Raw genomic sequence first — 26488 nt, 5'->3', positions numbered from 1 at the left:
GCATAAGATTAGAGTGTATAATTATGTTTATTGATTTGAGGGTACATCCTTTGCTCATTATCACCAAAAGTTCATTTTCATCAAACTTGTAGGATCAACCAATCACGGCTTTTGAAATGATGACTCATACCTAGCAACGGGGTCAACCACACCTCCTCACTAAGATAGGATTTTCCATCCATTCCTTGCTCAGAGTTCACTGAAAATGTTCTGGAATCACTTCTAAGCTAAAACTCCTGGCAAGGAATTTTTAGGTTAAGTTAGGAGCTCTCTGAGAGGATTCTCCGAATCTTTAGGGATACGGGCCCAGGTCTTCAAGCTGTGTGAAGGGGGTCTACTGGATGCCTGTTGTTTTCCACATGATCCAGTCAATGGTGACCAGGAAGAGGACACAGTTTGCCTCACATCAGACTTTACAGGGAACCATTCTGACGCTGCATTCCATCTTCCCGAGAACCGCCTCATACAGCGTTTGTGGAAATCTGTAGAATACCAATTTCCATAAAGTATCACTGTCGAATGATTTCTTAGTCTATAAAATTGATATGCAGAGGGCCTGTTCCTCTCAATGCACTGCTCTGATGTTTCTCAGAGTAAAGAAATGGTCTGTTCTACTTCTATATCTGGCTTGTTCTTTTCGGAGTTTAAAGCCTGTAATTTCTGTATAGAAGAACTATACAGATGGCTTTTAAATGGGACTGAGAGCAATTTGATGCCACTCCAACTGTCTCAACTCTCAAGAACGCCTTTCTTGGGGAGGTTCACAATAAGGCCTTTGTTCCAGTCATCTAAATGTAACTACATTTATCAATAATTCATCAAATCCATAACACCACAGCTGCTGCTCAACCATGCTAACTTATTTTGAAAACTGGCCGATCATTTTTGTTATTCCAAACTCTTACATTTTAAACACAGAATATGCTTTTGTTGGAATTTCTATGAATAGGTGTACAGACTTTCAGACATATGCTCCAGTCCAGCTCAGACACACTAACTTTACACAATGGCAAAAGAGTAAAAATGGCTAAAGTTAGTCATTGCTTAGTGAGGGATTCAATGTTAAGTTTAACTGTCTTATAAAAGTTTGGTTATCAGGATAAAACATATGATCAATAAGTTATAACATGTTTTTACATTAAGCAATTTTAAACTTTTTATAAGTTATGCAAGATTAGTATATTGTATATATTAAGATCAGTTTAATGTAATTACAGTAACTTTTTGTTTTACAGTGTTGATCCCACACATCCCAGAATTCAACAAATCCATTATTCATTACCGATGTTTGTGTGGTTTTTAAGCAATATTACAAAAGAATAACGAGATGGACCATGATATTGAGGACACGAGGAAAACGTTTAACATTTTAACTGAATAAAATGAAACGTTTTTACATGCAAGCTTTTCCACGTAGGAAGTTTTAAAGCACACTGTGACATAGATGAAAAATAATGAAATTGTAATAGTGAAAACTATTCTGATAAAAGTATATAAACTTTAATTTCAATCAAATCAAGAGTTTAATACTGAGATTGTAATGAAAATGTACTGCATCAAATCTTGTAAATAAATCTCCAAGCACATAAAGATAAACCATTTTTAAATGTGTTTATTTCTTACAGAAGCATAAAGATTAAAAACAGTCCATAACTACACAAAGACTGCGGTTGTGAAAGGAAAGAAAAAGCACTGACCAATAGACACTATATAAACACTAATGAGAAGTTAATGAAAGCAAACACAATGGCACAGTGAGGATATGTACAGTCTGTTGAAGGGTTCCTTCAAATGATGAGCCGGATTCAACAATATATGGAGAGTGGAGTTTGTTCTACTCAAATGGACATAAATACCTGTAGCCTCATTTTTAACTTCATCTCAAGTTGTTTTTGCTATTTTAATAATTTCTTCAAATCGAAGTTGGAAATCTACCATTAAGCCTTTCAAAAATGTCAAGAAAACAAAATGAAACTGCCTCCCTCACTCAACATCTATCCTGGAGGCGCAATCATGTGTTTGATTGTGGAAAACTTAGGCTACGTCTTTACAGGCTGTGTAATGTTCATAACATTTTTACAGCCTGACAACTTTGCATCCTTTAATCCTGTAAACAATTCAGCCAAATATGATATGAAGTCCTAAAAAGCTCTCTCAATGTGACAATAAGGATCCACAAAGACCAATAATTTAGTGCTGAGAACATTGGCAAGAGCATAAAGAGAACAAGCCAATTTCGAATTGATCTCGTCATGCAATTTGGCCACAGACAGAACATTTCAAATGGAGAGAACAGAGAAGGTGGAGATAATATACTCTTTCATAAATTGTTTGCCTGAATATCATTCGGCAGGCTACGATGTGGCACAAAAACAAGAAGAGAAACATCCCTCATAGCCCACTAGTACCATAGGATTACTGAATACTGTTAAGAGCAATACAACAACTTCACGAGCCAGCATTTTTCTTAATCTAAATTTTCTGAACAATACATTTAAAAAATAAAATAAAAATCAGGATAAGTATGGTTAAAAGTCTTTGGTGACCAACTGCACGTCTCAATATTCTACCTATAAGATGGCAGCCGTCCTACGTGTCCATGATATTAGAATTTCACCATAAAATGCCTTATAATAATCCCTCAGAATAGGTCAAATTTAATAAAGCCACTCCAGCACTGTACATTTAATATTCCCCTGTACATAACCGTCAAAAGACGATTACACTTTATGGACAATGTATAAAAGCACTTGTGTGCCACATTTTCTAAAGGTTCAGGAGACTTTTCCGACGTGAAAGCAAATGCAGGTAGGTATAGCTCTTAAAAAATGAAGAGGGGAGAAAGTTTTCAGGTGAGAGAGCTTTTCCCACCCTGATCCCGAAGGCACGGCGCTCAGCTTAGTTTAAAGTAGAACAGACAAGAGGATGAGATGGTGGCGCACAGGAGAAGCCGTGAATCATGTGTGGGTGGAGGACAGCTGGTGGGTAGACGATCCGTGCCCTATTTTAGAGCCCAGATTTGTGCACGCGCGAATGTGTGTCAATAAATGCTCTGTAAGAAGACTAAAGGAACAATAACATGTGTTTATGCGTCTTGTAATGAGGTTAGCGGTGCTCTGGAGAGAGGATGTGTCCAGAAGCGAGGACAAGGCACCCAAGCATGTAACATATGTGCATTTGCACACTGAAATAGCTGATATGTCTACATTTTGAAAAAGAACTACTGCACCTGAAAGTCAAACCTTGGACTAGGCCAAAACAGAAAGCTACAGACCCCCAAAGGGAAATGGTGATGAGAGAGGGGAAGTAAAATAGATCATATTTCAGTGCTTTTGCGTTCTCTCTGGAATGTTTTACGTTCCCCCGAAACCATGCATTCACTTGCAAAATCTCTCTCGCAAAACTTTTTGCATTCGCTCGCAAAACCTCTGCATCCCTTTGGGTTTGCTCACAAAGACAACAAGAGTTTTGAATGCAAAGTTTCTCAGGAGAACGCAAACATTGTGCAAACTTACGCATAATTTCTCTGGGAACGCAAACATTTGACAAGCTAACCCAAAGTTTGGAGGAAAGCAAACATTTTCAAGCTAATGCTAAATGTATCGGGCGAACACACAAAATTTGCGAGAGATCACAAAAGCATTGAAATAATTATCCTCCCATCTCATTTCCCCCCCCATTCAACATGTCCTTTAGGGCCTCCGTAGAAAACTTGGCGTTCACATCACAAGGATCTTTCTTGTTATCCTTGTCTTAAAAATGTATAATGTAATAAATTACACAAGAAAAACTATACAAATAAACAAATCACCTATTTTTGATGGTAAATTACTGAAGAGCAGCAAAGGAGTGTCTACATGCTTTCAAGGAAACATTTATCAATGAGATCCATCAATTTTACCAAGATCTGTCAGCCAGTTTTAAATTCAGGCTTCATAAATGAAAGCTTATATGTCTCAATCTGACGCTTTTTGCAGTTTCTTTCCATCATTTAACACTATTTCAGTAGGTTAGATTTAAGAGAGTATGTGCTGTAGATCAACAACGAAGCGCTACTACTGTTCACAGTGCATCTCTAGAACAATCACCACAGCTGTATTAGCGTTGATTTCTAAATGTACACCACATATTTTGAATATATTGCTCATATGTGTTCATATTGGACTGCGTCAGTGGTTTTGAGTATCTGTCCATCCTCCTCAGACCAGAGGAACGATCAGTACTCGGATGTAATTAGCAAAAACTAAAAAAGGAACCAAAAAGCAAAGTTGTTCAGACTGATGCAAGCACACAGTGATAGCAAACTGTTAGCAGGATCATTTCAAACACGAACAACTAAACATAAAATATCTTATAAGACAGAGTAAAGCTTGGTTTATGGCCGGTGACGTGAGGAGTAGTGAAACGACCTGCCATTAAGTCCAAGCTTTTAGTTAAAGGGATAGTTCACCTAAAATTTAAATTCTGTAATTTACTCACCCTCACGTCATTCCAAACCTGCCCAACTTTTTCTTCTATAAAATACAAAAGAGGATGTTGTTTCTTTCTTCAAATTCAATGGTGCAAAACTACTTTGGACCCCATTGACAACAGTTTTTTCAAAAACATTCTTCAAAAAAATATCTTCTTTTGTGTTTTGCAGAAGAATGTATATCATACAGGTTTGGAACGGCACGAGGGAGAGTAAATGATGACTGAATTTTCTTTTTTTGAACTGTCCCTTCAATGAATCACAGAGAACTACTAGAGTACTAGGATACACTATGGTGATTGTAGGTCTCACTCATCTATCTGGCCTCGGCACACATAAGAGATAGGCGGGAAAGAGTTCTTGTATCATCACTATTCATCAAAAGTCATAAATATGAGTTAATTCCATTCCCAGCACATATACCTAACATGCTGTTTAGTGGTGAGATATTATTGTTCCTTTCCAAGTCAAGTTCCTTGTCCCAGTTGAGGTAGACTTGCAAGGAAAAGCACATTTACTAGCGTCTCCTCTCAAAACCACCACATTATGGGGGACACTGTCCAGACTCCTGACCTCTCAGGACAGCACACAATGGTAATAAGATCATGAAACTACTTCTTGATCACGTTTAACAAGCACACTAAGTGCGTCAAGTGGATAATGGGTGGTTTTGTTTATGGTAGTCCATCAGTTGGTCCAGTTCTTTGCACCTGGTGCCCAGATTCACTTTCCAGGAAACACTGAGATCTTGCCAGCCTTGGCCAGCTTGTCGATGATCTGGGCCTCGTAGTCTGCATCATGGACACCTGTTTTACGAAACTCTCCAGAATAGCGGTTCTGCTCCCAATAGTGGTGCCAGTTTCCCCGACTGTCCGCCCCAAAACCAAATACATTCACCTATGGAGTCAAGAGGCAGAAATGAATTCACAGTCACTGCTTGGAAATGTAAATAAAACCTAAAATTTGAAAAATTACAGATAAATTTCACATAAAATACTTAAAATGTCTTTCTCAAAAACAAAATTAAACATTTATATGATTTATAATATAATCTTACGTAGTTCATATTACTGTTCATATTACTGTTTTTTCTTTTGTGAAAAAACAACAACTTTTATTTAGCTTGGAAGCTAAATTACAAATTAAAATAAATTAAAATTGAAAACTTAGTAAAAAAAAAGTTGTAATAATATTTCACAATATTAGGGTATTTTTGTTAGCATAAGGGACTTCTTTCAAAAACATTATTTCAAACTTTTGAATCGTAGTGTACACACACACGTGTGACCGGTGAGTGTGTGTGTGTGTGTGTGTGTGTGTGTGTGTGTGTGTGTGTGTGTGTGTGTGTGTGTGTGTGTGTGTGTGTGTGTGTGTGTGTGTGTGTGTGCGTGCATCGTGCCCCCCTAAGGTCTTACCTCATCACATACATGTAGAGCAAAGAACAGGACGAGCATGCCAGTGGAAGGATAGCGCCCATGATGATGTGTCCAGCGGTCGTGGATGTATTTAAAGAAAGCTGGGTTGAAGATCTGAACCTACAGGTTTGATACATATGCAGATTTATAGCAGCACAGAGAAAACAGATAAAGACTCAATGTGAGATTGATAGTGTTCTATTGTTCAGGGTCTAAAGACAGTCTTAATTCAGAGAATATAAATCTTTGAGAGACAGGATGGGAATATATTACCTTGTCTTTATCCACACGCAGAAACTGCTTCACTGGAGCGTAAGTACTAAGAGAGAGAGAGAAAGAGAGGGCGATTTGGAAAGATAAAGTTTTAAGTCTTCCCACTTCTGACATCTCTTCATCTTTTTCATCAAAACCTGTGAGTTGAACTGCTGCTAACTTTCTAGTGTTTTTTAGTCAAGTAGACAATTTTGTTGATAAAGTGCTATGATGTGTGGCAGTGTGTGTGTGTGTGTGCTTTGAATGATGAATTTATGGGTACAGAACACTGCAGTGTGTTCATAGACAGAATATAATCAATGTCTCATTGGCCATGCTGCAGCTACGGCATTCTACAACTCATTTTACTCAAAATTCAGGAATTGACAACCAAATTTGAATTAAATCCATATTGCGTCTGTAAACTGAACTGAAAAGAGAATAAATATACTAATTAAATATTTGCATATTCATTTGCATATTTGCATTGAATATTTGCATATTCAATTAAATATATAATAAAAAAAGAAGAAGATTTATATCAATTCTGCAGCTATCTAGCTTTTTTCTTAATCTTTGTGTCGGTGTTATTGTGCTCACAAGCGGATCTGGCCAGTGGAGAGAGCACTTGTGATCCACAACAAGTCGAGGGTCTTGAAGGGCACCAGCACAAAGCTCACGTTGGCCGCCAGGTTTTTGGCACTCTCTGGGTACATGAAGTGGTGTGTGGTACGGCTGCCGGCATCCTCTTCGTACCCTACAGTGGGGGCCAGGTTCATCCTGGAACACACAGAACCAATTGAATTAGACCGTGAAAACCCTCTCTCACTTTCATTGAAACAAGCCATATTACTTTGTTCATTTTACTCTATCATGGGGAAAATAATAAAATGCCAAACAGAACGAGCATTCAGGTTGACAGCGAGCGGCAAAAAAAGCAGACACTCATTGTGATTGCATAGAAAAGAGTAATCAGGAGATTATTCAAAATTCTCCTTTTGTGTTCCACAGAAGAAGAAAAACATGACAGGGTATCTGCAGAGTTGTTCAAATCAAATACATGTGAGACTTTTTAAGACCTGCATAAATATGTATCTCAGCTTATTTTAATGAAACAGGCTGCAGCACATATTCAACCTTAAAAAGAGCAAGTTTAAAATACTCAAGACATGTTTTATTCGATACTGTACATAAGTACTGCAATATACATATGAATTAGAAATCAATCAATATCGGATTTTGCTGATACTATAATGAATTTTAAATGTAATTTTTTTTTGCAGATACTAGTAAAATTGATATACTGAATTTAATGTTGAAATGTTAAATGCCAGATCCAGTTTAATGTGTCACTAAAATACACAAATAATAATAACAGAGAAAGTATTTTTTGCATGAAGCAAGACTAAAAAATACAAAACCAACAAGATTCTTTTCTTTTGAAATGTCTAGGCTTTTCATTGCGAACATTGTCATAATACATGTAAACATTGTCATAATACATGCAAACATTGTCATAATACATGTAAACATTTTCATAATTCATCAACAGTAGATCATAAGCAGTAACGGTAGATCATTATTATCATAAATGAGTGATATTCATTGATTTAGAACTGCTCTAAAACTGCAAACCTGAAGAACATGCAATAGCACCACATTTTGACTTAGACTGTACAGCGTTCACACATTTATTTAATTAAATCGTCACCTTTGAAGTTTAATAATCACATCAGGCCATATCACAGTTCATCCCCAAATTTAAGACCTTGTGATAATTAAGACATTGCTATACCATTAGGATATTTAAGACTTTTTATGGCCTTAAATTTGATCAAATTGATTTTAAGACATTTTAAGACTTGAGAATGAGGATGAATAAATTACACAATTTTCATTTTTGGGCGAGCTATTCCTTTAAGAGAGAGAGACTGCAAGAGACTAGCAAGATGTTGGAGAACGGTGTGTGTTTAGGAGACATGTCTATTGCGCCGATGGATTTCAGAGCTTTATATTTCACAGCTCATGTCCTTTCAACAAAATGCTCCGATTAGAAAAAAAAAAAAACCTGCTACCATTTCTCAGTATCTGTATCCTACATGTATTCACTCAAATTCAGAGAACTACCTTACGTCACCAGGATTTTGTAACATATAGAATCCCAAGCTTGTATTCAGGCAGCAGAAATTGAAAAAGCTTTAGATGTAATAGTCCTGGAGATTTTAATGCAAAACAACAAATGTACTTATCTTCTTAAGACTCAAAGCTTGTCTCAAAGCCAGGCAGATGATTTACCAATCAAATCTCAAGTGCTTTTCTTCTTATATCATCAATCTTTAATATACACAGGCCAAAAAAAACATGGCTTAAACTGGAAACCACAATACTCATTTAAAATGAAGATTTTTTTTTATGAAACCACAAGGAAGGTTTATTATTCCACAGCTCGGTTGTGGCGTTTAGTAGTAATACAGTTGGTGAATTTTTTTATTTAATTTTTTACATAGCATTGGTTTTCACACCTGCCCTCAAAGTAAAATAATCTTTAATAATAATTTTACATAATTATAAAAGAAAGTCACAAATAATCATACAGAAAATCCACACCAGTACGTAATATAGAAGTATATACAGAAAACGTGTGATACATGGATGCTACAAGGATGCTAACTGATTTCAAGGAAAGTACCGTTTAATTAGACAATGCGAACTTATATGAGCCAATAAACAGCAACAAACACATTCGACTCAGGAAGAAAACTCATACCATCTCTTAAAACAGTGTCAAAATGAGAGCAGACAGCAGTTAAACAAATAAAGAGACGAGGAGACAGCTGCTGTAGGGCACAAGAAATAGATGGATTCGGAGGAGGACGGGATTAATTTAAGACTTCACTGAAATAGCACCTCAATTTATACCTCCGTCTCTTTCAGCCTCTCCGTCTCTCTGATCTACTAAACACACACTGTTCTGTCTCCCGAAGGCCATTTTTTTACTCTTTTCTTTAAGCAGCAATACGCACAATCTGCCCTTTCCCATGTTCATTCGACTGAAACCTGAAATTGCAAATGTCAATCCACCATATCTGTCTGTGATCAGTGTCCCAGAAAACAGGACTATTATTGCATACTAAATACTTACCTTTTTATATTTTGTTTCAAAACCCAATCATAATCTTGAATATGTATTTAGATTCCATTTCGAAAGACTGTATTCTTTCCCTACTTCTTTTCCCAGTGGCATTTCAAAACTCACCTCATGATGAAGTCGTGGTCATCAATCATTGGACCGTAACCTGCCCCGCGGAGGTTTCCTGAATTCCCCACCACGGCACAGCGCAGACAGCGGGCAGGGTCCCACGAACCGTATGGGGAACGGCCTGGAATGACCTGGAACAGCCTCTGTAGAACTTGCTGGATGTTGTGGGGTTTGAATTGAGGCTGCAACATCTGTACAGGGCCCCGAGGGAAGAGAAGGGAGGGAGGAAGAAAGAAACTGACATAAGGTTGGGCAGTTATCTTTTAACTTCAAACCATCTGCACACCTGCCTGTGCACACATGCATGCTAAGATAAACATCCAGGCAGCCAATTAGCCACTGTGCCAATAAAGCCCTCAGTGGTGAGGAATAATAAATAAATAAAAACACGTTCAAGACCAGACCTAAAATCTTTTCTTTTGTATTTTACTGACATCCCTTCATTCTCCGTTTTCTTTCTATTCCTTCTCCTCCTCACTGTCCCCAGTTTATCTCTATTTTAGCTAATAATTCTTAGCAGATGTTATCTGAGTACTCCCATCTACATGATGGAAGCCATTGTGTTTAATATGAGACTCGGTCACCAACAAAACATTTTTAACTGTATTTTTGATCAAATAAATCCATCCTTGGTGAGCAGTAAAGACTTTTTTCAAAAACATTTTACAAAATCTTACCAACCCCCAAAATGTTGACCAGTAGTGTATATATTCGTTTAAGATACAGTATATGTGCATCTTTAAATGTATAGCAGATTTAGGCAAAAATCTAAATTTGAGTTCCTGACACCCCACAGGATGCTGAACTGCAATTTGAATTGGAATAACAGGAAGAGGAATTGAATTAATTGCAATTCAAAACCTTTGACAAATGTCATTAGTCCAACAAAAGCTTCATGGCTAAACAAATTACATTTGAGTAATTATGCTCATTATACTTTTTCTGATTAGACATTTTCTAAAGTTCAATAAAGTCCCAAAATTCCAATATTGCCAAACCAATTAAAGTCACCCTGTATATAATTATATATAATATATATCCCTTAAAACTCATCTTTGATCACCAAAATTACATATTTAAATGTTTTTTCCTTGAATTATTCAAGCCTTAAAATAGTTTGAATGTAACTCTCGACCCTTGCCAAATTTAGTACATGCGGTTCTATAAATATGCAAATTAGCCCCGCCTCCACTCACTCACACTAGCTCAGAGATCCACTAGTTGAACAGTCACATGTTGCTGTGATTGTGTAGTTTGTGATCAGCGATTTCAAACCGCGTTTTGCAGTTTAAAAGAGAAAATACTCATTAATGGTGCTGACTTCTGAATTTGCACATTGTTTGTCTTAAAGCATATAATTTTTTTTATAAAAAAACACATTGACAAATAAACAATAATAAAAGCTTGATTTTCACCACAGGGGGACTTTAGCAGTTTTTTTTATCACCAATTAGTAAGCAAACAGCATTGACAGCATGTTTTTGAAGTGCAACATTCTGTAGTTTCCATAAGTGCAAGCATTTTCCCAACCCTCATCCCCAAATCTTTCTGCTTCTTTTGCTTAATGCAGTCCTCCACCCTCCCTGCTTTTAATTTACTCAGCGCAAGTATTACAGAATAAAAAATTTCAGCTGACACACTTTTTTCAGCCATTACTCATGATCTCTTGGCTTCGTGACGTTTAAACACGATGCTGCAGACCGCTAACATCTCTCATTAAAAGGAAAGAAGCACAATAAAATAGGTCTCTTTTAATTGAGGACAGTGGGAGTTTTGCAGACTGTTTTGCAGTCATTTCATTTGGTTTTTACCATTTAGTTAATGCATGAGGTCAAAAGCATTTCACGAAATGGAACCACAACAAAGTCTAACCACGTCAAGGGAATGGATTCCTAATATAAAAGCTGCAACTGAGTAACTGTAAGATCACTTACCACCCACCAGTAGTACACGTCTGAAGGCAGCTGGATGTTGTCCCGAATCCACACAGGCGAGACGTCCGGGTCGTAGTTCTCGTCGAACCAGTCGGAAACGCCTGGGTCGCCCACGCACCGAGAGCAGGCACATGTCTTCTGCTGAGCGCTCTCAGCCGGGATCACTCGGTGGGAACCGGCATAGCTGGGAACTAGCTTAACCCTGCGCGACTCTTCCCATCCCGGGGGTTCAAAGTAAGGCAGGCCGGCTCCTCCTCTCAGGGAGAAGGAGAAGAAGAGCGAGGTGAGGAACAGGAGGGCCAGGGATCCCAAGACCACGCAGACGCGCAGGGAGCATCGCATGCCCCCGCGTTCTCCTGCCGCCACAGCTCCAACGGGCACCCAGGGCCTCAGCTCACCCGTCCTCGGAGTTCGTGCCCATGTGGCCCATCCCCAACCCCAGCCCAAGCCCAAGCGTCCCTCTCGCTGCGGAGGCACAGACGGCATGCGCCCGCCCCACTGCCATAAACCGGCCCCTGCCACCGTGTCCAACCTGGACTCAGTACTACTTGGCGTACTGAGCGACACAAGCTTTAAACCCAAAAGTGTGTGAATCTCACAAAACTGTCCGCCTGTGAACTACCACTGCTGATCTGGCGTCTGTCAGTCTTCTCTTTCAACGTGTCACCGCTGCCGTGGAGCCTTTTACCGCTCTTTATATTCGATCTCTTCCCCCTACACTATGGGATCTCCTCCAGCTCTCTCTTTCACGCTTCTGAACTGCCACGGTTCAAACAAACACCAGTCTTTCGCCTCTAAAAAAATCAGTCTGCTTGTAGGCGTGTGTGTGATCTGCTCTATTCTCCTTGCAGTGACAGTTGGAAGAATAGCCCTCTCTGCGGTTTACACATCTCAGTGCCAGACAAGATAGGCTGTCATCCGTGTCTGTTCCATTACAGTCCTCTATGAGTCCAAGTTTGTCACTGTAATTTGGTTTGACCGCGTCCGTACGCTCTGTCTACCGAGCCACCGCGCTGAACTTCACAGCCAGAGGAGGAAAAGGGTGGAGTTTTCTCACAGACTTGTAATGAAGTTCTTTTGCAGACATCTTGAATAGCTTTATATTATACAACACTCTCAACTCTTTCCGTCTCATTCATTTCGCTGTAGTCGCGTATCCTGCAAATTATTTTAAGTGCAGAGACACGCCGCCGCATTTGTCTTGATCCTTGTTCTTTATGATGTCTTCAACGAAAACAGCTTCCAGATTCAACTTTGAGGAACTTCACTTTCACTTCCTAGCTTCAATTCGCAACTGTCTGGAAAACAGCAGTGAGGTTCGAACATTCCAGTCTAACTGAGCACTTTAGGACATTCTACATCATAGTTTGATAAATTGAGCACTTTGACTCTCTCCAGGTCAGTGGATGATAAAAACGAACCAAATAAAAAAATGGAGTAAAAAAGATGGCAACAAAGACGATTAAAAGAATCTAATGGCTCAAGAGCAAAAAGGGATTTGGAGGGCCAAGAAGCTGGATTATAGAAAAAGGCAAACAGAAAAATGGCATCACTCCATCAGATTTTCTTCTAACACTGCATTTGTCTAGCAGCTAGAGGAGTATGTGATCAGTCGAGTGCATGCGAACGTGTGTTGCGTCGCAGGACTCGCCTGCCAATTTCACGATGACAGCTCTTAACTGAATTGGTGAGGTGGAGAACTCGGATTTCAACAAGGCAATGTGCCCTGACCTGCTGTTGTACTGTAATCTCCAAATCTATAATCTCTGGAATGTTGCTGGCCCACCTGTGTGAGCTCTCTTTCTCTTTGCCAGTTTGCTGCCGAGAAAACCCGTCAGTCGGAGAGGGTGCAGTGCATCAGAATCATAGTGGAGTCCAGCTGCTGTTGTCTTCAGCTGCTACTCTTGATTTAGGGTGACCTTCCAAACTACAGGGCAACAGACAGACGGACAAGTGCAGAATTATATAGTGCACATCAAGACAGGGATGCAATTCATAATGTTATTATCTTAAGCTGTGTAGATTTTTTTTTTGGTTGCACAAATTCTAAAACAGATTTTCATATTCAAACTTTCAGAAAACTGCCAAAAAAATAGCAGATTATTGGCAAGCAAAATGTTAAATATATATATATATATATATATATATATATATATATATATATATATATATATATATACATATACATGCCAAAATGTGTTTTGCTCCAGAGACATTTTTCTGCATTTAATACAAATTACAACAATATGACTGAAATGCACACAGAAAATAAAGCAGTGTTTTGAAAAACATATAATGAATGTTATGGTTTTTCAACATACCACAAATATTTATACAAATGTAAAGGGGGTTCGAAAGTCTGAGACACACTGAAAGGATTTAGAAAACCGTAAAACTAATGAAAACGTTATGGCAAAATTAATATGAAGATTTTCTGCACTATTCCTAAGGTCACCAATAATTTCTGTCAATATGAACTCCTTTGTATAAAACAAAAACAAAACAAATGTAATTAAATAACAAGATTAGACCAATAGCTGCTGTCAAAGCAAAATGGAAACAAACCAAATAATAAAAAATTCTGCCATTCCCAATTAATTTTTCAATCCAACGTCAGTCAAATTGAACCCTGATAAAATAATTAGCAAATAAAAATAGTGTATCAAATTAGAAAAGAATACAAAATAAATGTATTTTCACAAGTGGTCTCAGATGTATGCTCCCACTATGAGAAAAACGAGAAGCATTGTAATAAGAAGCATTACCTGTCCTAAAGCACCAAAAGTTGCTGCTCAGATATCCTTATGATTTCTGCCTCCAACTCATATTTTATTTTTCCAATCCTTCCTCTTGTTCACTGACTTTTCATTTTCATATTCACTGATATCTGTCCCTCACACAAATTTTGTGAAGGCACCACAGTTGAAGTGTTTCTATCTTTGGGGCTCTCTTGTGACCACTGATTTATGTTGAATATTCTCTGTAGAGAATCTGCTGAGCTAAATTACCAGAGCTGAATATGTGGAGCACAGACATGGGCATGGACTTCATTGCTCTCACAAAATAACACCAACCAATTTGTGCATGTTTTAACATTAATTTAAATGCATGTTTGAAAGAACAGTTTTGACAATACAAGCAATACAGAATAATATATTTGCACACATCTGTTTGATGCCAACAGTTCAATCGTGGATTTAGAAGAATTGAGATAGCATATCAAACAAACAGGTGGCTCGTGCTGCTTTCACTGAGGCTGCAGATTAAATCACGTGCTTGTGATTGCATGCGTGGGTGAGCCGCTAGAGATCACATAATGCACTCCCTTTCACTCCAATTAGAAAAATGAATTTCAGATTTCATTTTCTCCGGCAGGTGAATGCCTACTTCTTTGATTGAGACGTTCTCAACCTTAAACGCGCTACTACTTTTTAGACGGTCACATTATGAAGAGAAAAACATAACGAGGCTGCATGCACAATCATTTCGAGCTACAAATTTGTTTAAACTGTCTTTATATACCAATGCATAATTAAAATGCAAGTACTCTGAAATAGAGAGTATAAAAAAACGAGTGGCTCTAGTGTATTTAATCTTCAATAAACACAGCTCATTAATTCCATTCACTCCCACCTAAAAACGGGTGCGCGAGTGCGCGCACGTGGGCAGAGCCAGTAATAGCGGCGGTAGTCATGGCGACGGAGAGTGACAGTCGCGCAAGCCAATCCTGTGATTCGTCCCGAATGGAAATAATGAGCTGTGTTTAATGAAGATTAAACGGTCTAGAGTCACTCGATTTTTATACTCTTTTTATCAGAGTACTTACATTTTAATTATGCATTGATATATATAGAAAGTTTAATCAAATTTGGTAAAAAGTTTTTATATAAATCCTACCTACCCTACCTTTAATGCTGCTACAGCAATTCAGGTTTAATCGTGTGTTTTTTTCTGCTGCTGGTGCAACGGGAGCGCGATCAGGTTTGACGTTTTGAAAGGCAGGAACTCGCCCAAGTTTCGACTTTTATGTGGGGCTCCCAAACTTTTTGTTCCATTTACCTTTTTGATTTCGAACTCGTTTAGTTTATGTAGCCAACAACGCAATCATTTGTCGTCAGTAGCCTAACGTTAAGTGGATGAGTGTAGTGTGCAATTAATATTCGACTTAAAATAATTTGGTCAGTAGGCCTTATGTTCTGAGGTAACTTGAACCGCAACCAACTGCCCCGAACATTAGCTACTGACCAAATTATTTTAAGTCGAATATTAAAGCTACAATATGTAAGATTTTTGTAATAAAATACCCAAAAATCACAGTGTGATATATTTCCTGCAGTTGTGTACTTACAATATCCCAAAAGTTCCCAAAGATTTTTAATTTCAGAGAAATTACAATTTTAAATAATGGCTAGTCCCTGTTCACTTGTCGCCTGTCAATGATGTAATATCCCTGGTGTCCGCTCATACTACCATAGTAACCATGGCAACAGACGTGGCCAACTGTATTACGTCTAGCGTTTAAACATTATGGACCATGGCAAGCAGACTTTGGGACAAAAGGAGAACTAAAACAAGGATCAATATCAGCGTGGCGTTTTCGAGATGCCGAGAGCTCCATGTCCGCGACTAACTTCGACTTGACAATACATTGTATGTACTTTATTAGACAGGTAAGCAAATGTACATAAAACCAATCAATGTTATATAACTTAGCTCAACATAATGAAATTTTAGAATATGATCGATGTTATTCTGTTAGTGTGATAGTGTGTAGACCAAGTGAAACAGCGCTGCGTAACTTCACAAGTTTAATTTGTCAAATAAACTGACCTGTTTGAGTATTAATTCAGCATTTGCGTGTAGTTTGGTAGAATGAAATATCCTTATTCCTTTATATCCGCGGGACTCGCTGATATCTGTCTCTCATTAGCAATCGCGCCCTGCTTCATACCACAGTCATGTTAAAAACATCAATGTATTCACTCATCCATAAACATTATTTGATCCTTCGGCATGACGACAAGTTATTTCACTTGTGCGTCATCAATCGACGCCTTTGTTATTGTAAAAGGTTAGTGACATATTTAAAATTACAAAAAAACAACAGCAACATATTGTAGCTTTAACAAACTGTAACTTTTAAACGTGTGGTTACTGAAATTTTAATTGAAATAATAATTGGCTAGTAGTTCATTTATAATTTAATTTTTCTATATTAATTTCAATTGCATTGATTGTAATTTGTTTAAATGAACATGCCGTTTCAGAACCAATGTAAAAACGGCATGACAGTTTTATGACCAGCAAATAAGTGTGATGCGCTGCCTAAAAAAAAAAAAAGTATGGAAATCAGTACACCATATAGAATATCAAATCTCAAATGAAAGGCAAAATCCTCTTAAAGCAGAATTATGCTCCCAGTCTATTCAATTCATGCTTCATTTTCTCACCAAGCATCACATCCTCTACCCCCATCCAATATCACAAAATGACAGTCTTCTCATTTATAAAGCCATCAGCACACATTGCTTGCTAGACTCAAAACAAACAGGCAGTTGAGATATGGTACCATTATTTTCTCTGTTGGTCAGCACATCTAAACATGAACTGCTACAGATATTGCTTTCACAGTTGTGCTCAACATATTAACACTCATTCTTGACTCTACACATATACATATGACACATGCTTGTAATACGTTCTCAAGGATCCATTCAGGCAGAGAACACGAATATCCATTTTTCCATTTCTTCCTCCTTCAAACTCTGACACACACAGGTATTACACACAAAACATCCACTGACCTTAGCTTACCCTTTCTTTCCCTCTCTCTTTTGTTGTTCAGTCGCTTTTAGTGGGTCTTGACCAATGTGCCTGATCAGCAAGGGTGAGCCGAGCACTGTAGAGTGGGTGTCTGAGTTGCCTTGGCAACGAAACCTCACAGCTGGCTGCAATGGAAATGTAATTGAAAGAGAAGAGCAGACATTCACATACTGGGTGGGCTTGAATTCTCTCCGACTCACATGCTGGACAGGTTGTTCTCAAATATTCAACAGTCAATGCCCCAATTTTGCGCTAAAATCAGATCGGATGGAAGCAGGGAGGAAAAACAATGCCTGTCCAGTGACTCCAGGGTTAACATACTGACAAAACGTGCACTCTCTCTCGGCTGAGGATTAATCTAATCATAAACTAGTAATTTTCAACGGCTTGGCCCTAAGGCTTAATCTAATTTCATGTTTAATGGATTAAACCCTTTTAAAGCTGGATACATTATTGCTTGTTAGACCTCTCTTGGGAGAAAAGTATGATTATCGTGTCTTTTTTTTTCCATTTAAAAATGTAGACTAAATTTATATGATTTAGCAATTTCAATCAACATTTTCTTCCAAGGTGATCTGGTGTCAGTGGAATGCGTTTTTTTTCAGAAGCCTTTGTTCAATGATTCTTTGTTCAGTCGACATTTTGAAACTCTATAACTGTGAGAGGAATAGCATTTAATTCTTGGGAATGTGTCCTAATAAATGGGGCAATGGTTAGTACCAGTGTACATTTCACAAAAGACATTCTTCAGATAAATAATCCCAAACTGAGGTCATGATAGGTCATGACAGAGTTCACAATCACATACTGAACTTAATTCGAAGATGTGTTGTAAAATTAAACTTTTTTTTATTTTTATAGGCTAGTCCTAGTTTGTATCACAGTCACACTAATCACAAAAAACTATAAACTTTCACATCAAGCCCTTAAAGGAACACTCCACTTTTTTTGAAAAAAAAGGCAAATTTTCCAACTCCCCTATTGATAAACACTTGAGTTTTACCGTTTTCGAATCCAAAGGCTCTATGCACGAACGCTGCTGACGTATTTCCGGTATAATCTCAGCCAGCGTCTTTACTTCCGCATAGGGCGTTCTATAGCGAAGTGTACTAGTGGCAAAACTTTAATAAAATTCATTTTCTCAGAAACGAAGACAATAATTTTAGACACTGATTCGCTAGTCGGATTCCGCATGATATGAGAGAATACTCACCCTCAAAGTTGTCGATGTAGCTCGAAATATATAATTTAAAGCCCTTCTCATACTCTTAGGTGTGACAGCTAACTGCCTCACAATATTGTTAACATCATTCACATTAACCGCTGGAAGTTCTTGTAAACAGCGAGTGTAATTTGCCGTTATCTCCACCTAATGCAAAAATGGCTTCTGACGCAGCACCGGATGTAACTGGATGGGCTGAGACAAAACGCGGAAGCGATCGTGCATAGAGCCTATTAAGCCGATCTCCGGGTCTGGCGGTAGCACTTTTAGCTTAGCTTAGCATAGATCATTGAATCTGATTAGACCGTTAACATCTCTCTCAAAAAATGACCAAAGAGTTTCGAAATTTTTCCTATTTAAAACTTGTCTCTTCTGTAGTTACATTGTGTACTAAGACCGACAGAAAATGAAAAGTTGCGATTTTCTAGGCCAATATGACTAGGAACTATACTCTCATTCCTGCGTAATAATCAAGGAACTGTGCTGCCGTACCAGCAGGCGCGATGATATTACAAACTTAGTGCCGGTGTTCTGTCGATGTAGCATACTTTGTCAGAATAGCATACCGGAAGTTGAGTTTTATAGCGGGGTCTGTCAATTTAGCCTACTTTGTCAAAACAGCATACCAGTGTTTGTGAAGGGTTTGCTGTTTTGATAGCCCCTAGTTTAATAAAAACACAGTTTATAAAGGGGTATGCTGTTTTGATAGCCCCTGGTTTAATAAAAATACAGTTTATAAAGGGGTATGCTGTTTTGATACCCCTGTACAAACTGTATTTTTATTAAACCAGGGGCTATCAAAACAGCATACCCTTCAATTAGGTAATGTGTATATATTATGCGATATAATACACCAACCGCTTGTAAATTGTAGGTATGCTGAAATTATGGTTTAAATTTAAAGCATGCGCAATTCCACAAATTTCACTGCTGCGCATGCGCATTAACCGAAGGTATCCCATTCTGATGGGTATGGTGTTCCGTCAGAACACCTGTCACGTTGGAAGTTACCTATAGCTGGGGACTATTTTAAGGCGCTGCGTAATATCATTGCTCCTGCAGCACCCATGTTACGGCAGCACAATTCCTTGATTACGCAGGAATGAGAGTATAGTTCCTAGTCACAGTGGCCTAGAAAAGCACAACTTTTTATTTTCTGTCGGTCTTAGTACACTATGTAACTACAAAAGAGTCAAGTTTTAAATAGGAAAAATATCAAAACTCTTTGGTCATTTTTTTGAGAGAGATGCTAACGGTCTAATCAGATTCAATGATCTATGCTAAGCTATGCTAAAAGTGATATGAAGATATTCACCATATCAGCTGAATGGATTCTTTGAGTGTTTAACACTAGGGAAGTTGGAAAATGAGCTTATTTCCAAAAAAAGTGGAGTGTTCATTTAAACCAACTAAATGATGGAAAAACAAGTAAAAAATGCCTACATCTCTAATCAAATTCAACTCTCAAATTTATTTTAAAGCCTTCAGCTTCAGTCATGTTTATTTCCCATTCTGCCTCTCAGAATATACTGGCTCTCATTTTCATTTCTTTTTCAGTTTCGTCTTATTTTATACTCTCTCAAGGGAAAAAATGAATTTAGCCTTGTGCACCAAACATGAAAGTAGAACTAGATATAACCTTAGGTGTTATTTTGACTCATGAACAAGTTTCTGCCTGATTAACTTAATGTCACAATTATCTCGGGCACAGATAAAAAGCTTAAAGTTCTCATCTAAAAAACATCATTTCTTTCTTTTAACTCTTGAGTATATATTTCATATCCATACTAAATTGGGCATTATACCTGAGGAGGCACTGGATCAGTTATCAGCATACAGCTAAACAATCCGTACTCATGAATCGTGTTTGTGCCCAAGAGCAATGAGTTAACATGCCCTCTTGAGTCACATTCTCCTGGAGCTACTGTTGACCCTTCATCATGCCTTTCTACATCTATCCACAGGGGATGACAACACCAGTCAGACCCTCCACGTCCAGCCCGCAGAAGCTGGTCTATTATGATCAACCATGATAAACCACAGACACATTGCTCACAGATCTCAAAGGCATGGGAAGAATACTGAAGTTCTCCATCTTACCATCTAAATCAGAGCATAAAGCATCTCAAAGAAGCAGCAAACAGACCATAGAAGTTCAAAACAAGTGAACAGGACAGATCTGTTTGTCACAGCAGCAATGGACGATACAGTCATGTCTTATTCTTGCATAAACTGCCTCACCATAAAATATGTTTTTGTGTGCCATGGGAGGCTGCCCAAGTGTCTGACTCAGCACCCTATCCATTGCTTCAGGCTCTAAAAGGCAGTATGTGTGTCTATGTAAGCTCCTATTCAGGAACATTGACTTTGATTTAAGGCATAAGCACAGGTGAGTGACCTATCAATTACAAAAATTATATATATAATAATCAAATAACTGTAATTTTAACATCGGTGTGTAACAGGGTTTAGAGTAACAGGTAGGTTTGTTTACATTTATTAATTTAACAACATAAATTGAATAATCAAACATTTATGTCAAAAATAAATCACTGCTTAGTGAATTAAATACTGATTCTTAATAGAGCTACAAATGTTATTCAGTCAAGAGCAGTGAGTGATTTTCTCTTTGTATTTTGTATCAGGTTTATTAGGGTGCTGTCATTTTAGGAGCTGCACAGATCCAATATATTGTTACAAGGCACTTTGTTCTTAACGGTTTCCTCCATTTAAGACATAACTGACTGTGTTTATGTGAATACTCACCAAGACGGGCATTTTGACAATTTATAAGCTGAGGAAGAGAACTGAATTCGGGATTGTACACTGTCCGAGATTTGCAAGTACTTCGCTTAGCATGTCACACTTGTGTACAGTCGTGTCCAGTCTACTCTCTTTTGTCTGTGCCTCCCTAAAACTTGTAATCTTTTGGAGTGTTAAAATCATGCAGTTAGTGCAAGCAGGTACGATATGCACATTTGCGATATATCATGCAGCCCTAAAACCTTGTATTTTCAAATGATGCACTTTGAAATCACCCCTAAAAAAAGCAGACAAATAGATACAATGTGGTCAACCTGACCTACCCGCACCTCACTGACCTTGTCTCCATTGCTCTTTCACATCTCCTCACTGTTCCCCTGTGGCATATTCATGAATTATCCATGCATCTGCGGCTGTACCTATATCTACTGATCTATCTACAGTATCTCTTTCTATTTGGCAAGTACAGAAAAAGATGCTCTTTCAGCCCGTGCCCCTTTCTAAGTCATACATTTCCATTCTCTCACTCATTCTTTTAATTTAACAATGTTTTTAATCCCTTTCCCTGCATGACCAAGTGTTTCTTCTCCTGTGTTCAGAAATGTCTCTCTCTCCCTCACTCATCCAGTACAGATCCTCTCAGGCCACCTAGACTGGGGCCAGATGCCAAGGCCTGTCGCAGAGCCCATCGATCGAGAGGAAAACCAGGGGCAACGCTGGCTCCGGAGCACCACAGCAGAAGCCCTAATTGCTGGCACAGTTAACCCATATCTGACCACCTCACTGAATGTTGCTCACATATTCTTAAGTCATAAAAAAATGCTGCAATGAGCGATTATAAGGTTGTGTGCCAATTATTCTTTCCCTTAATCTGTCAATTAGATGTCAACAACTCATATTTAAACTCAACTCAGCCTGGCTATTTGCTTTACAAACTGATATACATGGCGAGCTCCAAAATTAAAATAAATCCAAGATCTATTTTGTTAATGCGTCATTTGGATTAATTTACAATTAGTAAATGAGGTAAGCAGTTGTGTGTGCTTGTTCAGTGTCACACTGCAATAATCTAATCAATCTAATGTTTTTAAATAGAGAAAGGTGAGAATGTCATGTCACCTTCATGTCTAGGCTGAACTGAACTGGGATCTTGTTTATGCCACGAAAAAAAAAAAGCTTTTATCGTACAATTATTTTTTTCTTGCAATTGCGAGTTTATATCTCACAATTCAGACTTTATAACATGCAAATCGAGTTTATGTCTCACAAGAGAGAAAAAAAAGTCACAATTGGGAGTTATAATTTCGAATTGTGAATTATAAAATGGGAACTGCAAGAGATGAACTTGGAATTGTGAGAAATAAAGTCAGAATTGTGAAATATAAACGCAATTGTGAGAGTCAAAACTGCTAGATAAAAAGTCGCAATTATCTTTTATATACTGTGGCAGAAACAAGCGTCCGTATATTTTGGACTGTTGCTGTGTGTAAAAACCATTACATTTTCAGTGATCTGACATGATGAGCTTCTGACAGAAAACTATTCCATCTGTTTGGGTTTGGGAGCAGGTCTCCCAGGGAAAGAGAAACCCAGAGAACTCATGTACGAACACACACAAATATACAGATATACAGACAACTCTTGTCTTCAGCAGCAGGTGCCCTATTTGTTATTTTCTGTACAATCCTCGTAGTCTCCAAATGAAGAAGCAAACATAAATGTAAATGTTGAGTTGAGCTATAGTTGAAATAGCTGGATTTCAGCTGTTGTCACAGCTCTTTGAATTAACCAATTTGAGCCCATGATAGAATTTTTTTCCTGAGTAACCTATTTAAAAGCTCTCATATGTGACTCGTTGTCAGTGTCCTCGCTCTGTACAGTGTTAACCTAGTTAAGGCTAAGTCAGCAGGACTTTTGCTGGCTCCTAAAATTCCCCAGGTACTATGTTAGCCTAGTTACAGAAGATGATGAACATCTGTCATATGGAACAGTTGCTCAAACAAGACAAGTTTCCAGTCTATCACAACATAAAAAGTCATTTTTTTATCCACTCTTGTACACCACACTGTAAAAAACGATGTCAGTAAGTCATGACAACATATGTTTTTACATAATTTTAACCCATCAAAATAAGTCAAGCAATTAAGTTAAGCAAGTTAACTTTTTAATAAGTTATACAAGATTCAACTGTTTTTTTAAAGCCATTTTAATGTAATTTAAGTTGAAATGACTTACACATCTAAGTTGATTGAACTTAAAAATGTAAGGGAGAAACTTTTTTTTTTTTTTTGTACATTTGAATAGTTTAGACTGTAATTCCAACTCAAGGACAATGCATGTTTAAGAAACACATTGTCACAGCATCGATGTGGCTTTACAACACACACGGCACAGGAAACTCACAACACCGTTTTCAACTAAAACCAGAAAACTTTTTATGCGTTTTGAGGGCCTGAAAACGCAAACTTTTAAAAACAGGTTTTCAAAATGCACGTTTTTGAAAACGATACCGTTATCGTCTGTTTAAACTACAAAATGTGAATTTGTGAAAACGGTGACATCATATTCATGTGTATTACGTGTACAGGCATGTCGTCTTTGACTTTGTGACTTCGCCAACTACTGGCCTGGCAGCATAACACGCTTTTCTATCATTTTCACAGATCCATGTGAACGGGGATCATTTTGTCAACAATGTCATCTGCACACGAAAAAAAGGAAAACTTTTCAGTTTTTAGTACATCGCTGTTGTGTAAACGTACACTCAATGGAACAATCTTTAATAAACTAAACGATCACTCAGGAAAGCGAGAAATAACAAGTCTTACCAAACTTAAACATTAAAAACACCAAACAAAAAACTGAATGAACTGAAGCCTTATATATCCAAGGGAGTATAATCAACAGAACAAGAAACAGGGGTGTAACTCGTGACGACTCACTATACTAATAAAGAACAGGCTGGCAGACAGGCAAACCAAAACACAATGACAATAAAACAGAACTATACAGAACATAACCATTACACAGGTGATTAAAATATTCAATGCTATGATTTATTCATTATATGGTTTCAGCACTGAGTCACTGTGCATACCGTCGCAGAAGATTTAATAAGAAATTGATGATCCTCCATTAAGCCTTGGGAAACATTACACTGGATGTCTACAACTCGTCATGCTAAACTCAGCCGGGCCATTTGCTTTCTGGACTGCATAAGCATGGTGAGCTGCAAAACAGATTTATTTTTGAGTGCATGTGTCCATGACACTGTAAAAAACAACAAAAATATTGGTAACATTTTACCACAAGGTTTCATTTGATAACAATAGTTAACTACATTAGTTCAAATGAAATAACAACGACCAATACTTCTACAACATTATTAATGTCAACATTTACTAATAAATTTTTGAGGTCAAAAGTTGTTTATTAACTAACATTAACAAAGGTTAATAAATGCTGTAAGAAAATATAGTTCATGTTAATGAACTAATGCATGAACCGTTAACAAATGAGACATAAGTGTATATCATAAAGTGTAACCAAATAAATGTTCTTAGGTGTATTATTATTATTTTTAATATTATCAGAGTATGTTTTACAAGACAATTCCATTTGAGTTTTTCTACTTCAAAATGTCACATTAATTAAATGTGTTGTTTCTTTGTAATTATTTGCTAAACTGACTAGCAATATCTTGAGTGAAAAATGTTTTTCAACACCATTTTTCAGTATGCGTGATATTTTTTCAAATAAACTCTAGGCTAAAAGAGAGCGCTATCACCAGTCACGCAATTAACCCAAACAGCAACTGTCCTCAAATTCTGTCACTGAAAAGGGACCAATTAGCAAAGGGCAAATTGAATGTCATGATAGAATCAGATATTAATTAAAGGTGTTGCAGCAAAGCCTGTGTTTAGATATTGAGATATTATGTGATATAGAAGTTAAAGCACCATAAAATGGGCTTAATGGCCACTCATCTGAAACGCAATGATTAGCCAAAATTCTTATCTATCTACATGACATATTCAAAATACTAGTAAAAACTAACCTTAATCAGTTAAAACCAATACTTGAGTATAACTTGGTAATTTAGGTCATATGTTATGCAACTCGGTATGGTCTGAACAGACTTTTTACATAACAATAAACAAATCTAAAAAAAACATAAATTTTCTTCAAAATCTCTCTCTCTATATATATATAAAATAACACACACACACACACATATATATATATATATATATATATATATATATATATATATATATATATATATATATATATATATCTGTGATAATTGTTAAATTCCCAGTTCTTTGGGTATAAGGGCATGGAAAATGCTGGTCAACTAAAATCTTAGTTTATTAATGCACAAGTGATGTTGAAACTCTGATACAGCCATATGATTCTACTTGTCTAAAAAAATGGAAGGAAATCTTGCACTTTTACCATAAGTTTCCATGATAAAAGAATATGGAGATCTTTAATACATTTTTGTTGACTTTCTGGACAACGTAGGCCTACTCCTTATTTCACTTGATTGAGTTTACATTCACATTTATGGAGTTCAGTTGTGTCTACTTTGAACAAACTGCATAATCACGAGACAAAGACTTGATTAGGTCACCCTGTCACATCAACCCCAAGAAAATCCTTTATACCCTTCTTTCTTTCCTGTATCTAAGCAACGCTGGCAGATCGGTAAGGGTGGGTTTAGAGTGGAATGAGACCCTCACATAAATGAGATGGGTTCGGACACAAAGGGGCAAGCCACGGTCCCTCTTGAGTGCCTCTATGCATGATGCGGGCCATGGACCACTCTAGCTACACAATCTGGGACTATCATGCTTTAAAAATAAAATAGGAGGGATGAGACATTAATGGACTGAAAACCACATAAGCATTGACCACAACAGGTTATCTCACACAATGGACACAAATGTTATGATGCTCATGCTTTCCTTACCTTGCAATGCCTCTTAAGATCCATAACCTTTCATCATGATGTATTCTTAAAACTGGGGCAGCTTTTGGATATAAAGACACCCACTTCTCCTCCTCTCTAGAATGTAAATTTCTGCAGACTGTTGTAGATGTTGCACTAAATGAAGAGCATTCAGCTTCCATCTGATTATTCACATGAATTCTTTGTCGGTAGTTGTTGCAGTCCACATAATATGCTGATGCAGATGTGCACAAAATGTCCTGCTGTGCGTTATTTTAGCGTCTCTAAGCCCTTGGATAATGTGCAACAATGTAATTCTCACAACGTTGCGTGTAGTCCGTGTGTTGCCCCCCCTCAACAAGACACCCTTACCCCACATTCTCCAATCGCCTTTC

General features: G+C 37.6%; 1 protein-coding gene across 2 annotated transcripts; it reads right to left on the bottom strand.

Annotated features, from left to right (window-relative positions):
• Positions 1 to 1594: 1594 nt before the first annotated feature.
• st3gal2 (ST3 beta-galactoside alpha-2,3-sialyltransferase 2) lies at positions 1595 to 26488 on the bottom strand. Of its 2 annotated transcripts, none has more exons than XM_079620070.1 (8): positions 26115 to 26488; positions 17136 to 17279; positions 11332 to 13258; positions 9395 to 9588; positions 6739 to 6918; positions 6160 to 6205; positions 5887 to 6006; positions 1595 to 5368 (listed from the first exon to the last, which is right to left on the bottom strand). In XM_079620070.1, exons 3-8 carry the CDS (start codon positions 11815 to 11817, stop codon positions 5195 to 5197), a joined length of 1200 nt encoding a protein of 399 aa, XP_079476196.1. In that variant the 5' UTR covers positions 11818 to 13258; positions 17136 to 17279; positions 26115 to 26488; the 3' UTR covers positions 1595 to 5194. The 2 variants fall into 2 exon arrangements, with proteins under 2 accessions (XP_079476196.1, XP_079476197.1); XM_079620071.1 differs by having other exon boundaries at positions 17146 to 17279; positions 26115 to 26452.

The sequence above is a fragment of the Phoxinus phoxinus genome, assembly GCF_949152265.1.
Source record: "Phoxinus phoxinus genome assembly, chromosome: 8".
NCBI lineage: Eukaryota > Metazoa > Chordata > Actinopteri > Cypriniformes > Leuciscidae > Phoxinus > Phoxinus phoxinus.
Note: the sequence above shows the minus strand (reverse complement) of the source record. Positions and strands in the feature narration are given on the sequence as shown.

Coding starts and splice junctions, on each gene's coding strand:
- st3gal2 (XM_079620070.1), bottom strand. CDS start 11,817: ATGCCGTCTGTGCCTCCGCAGCGAGAGGGACGCTTGGGCTTGGGCTGG. Junction 9,589..11,331: donor ACGTGTACTACTGGTGGGTG/GTAAGTGATCTT, acceptor GGCCCTGTACAG/ATGTTGCAGCCTCAATTCAA. Junction 6,007..6,159: donor TGCGTGTGGATAAAGACAAG/GTAATATATTCC, acceptor TCAAACCTGTAG/GTTCAGATCTTCAACCCAGC.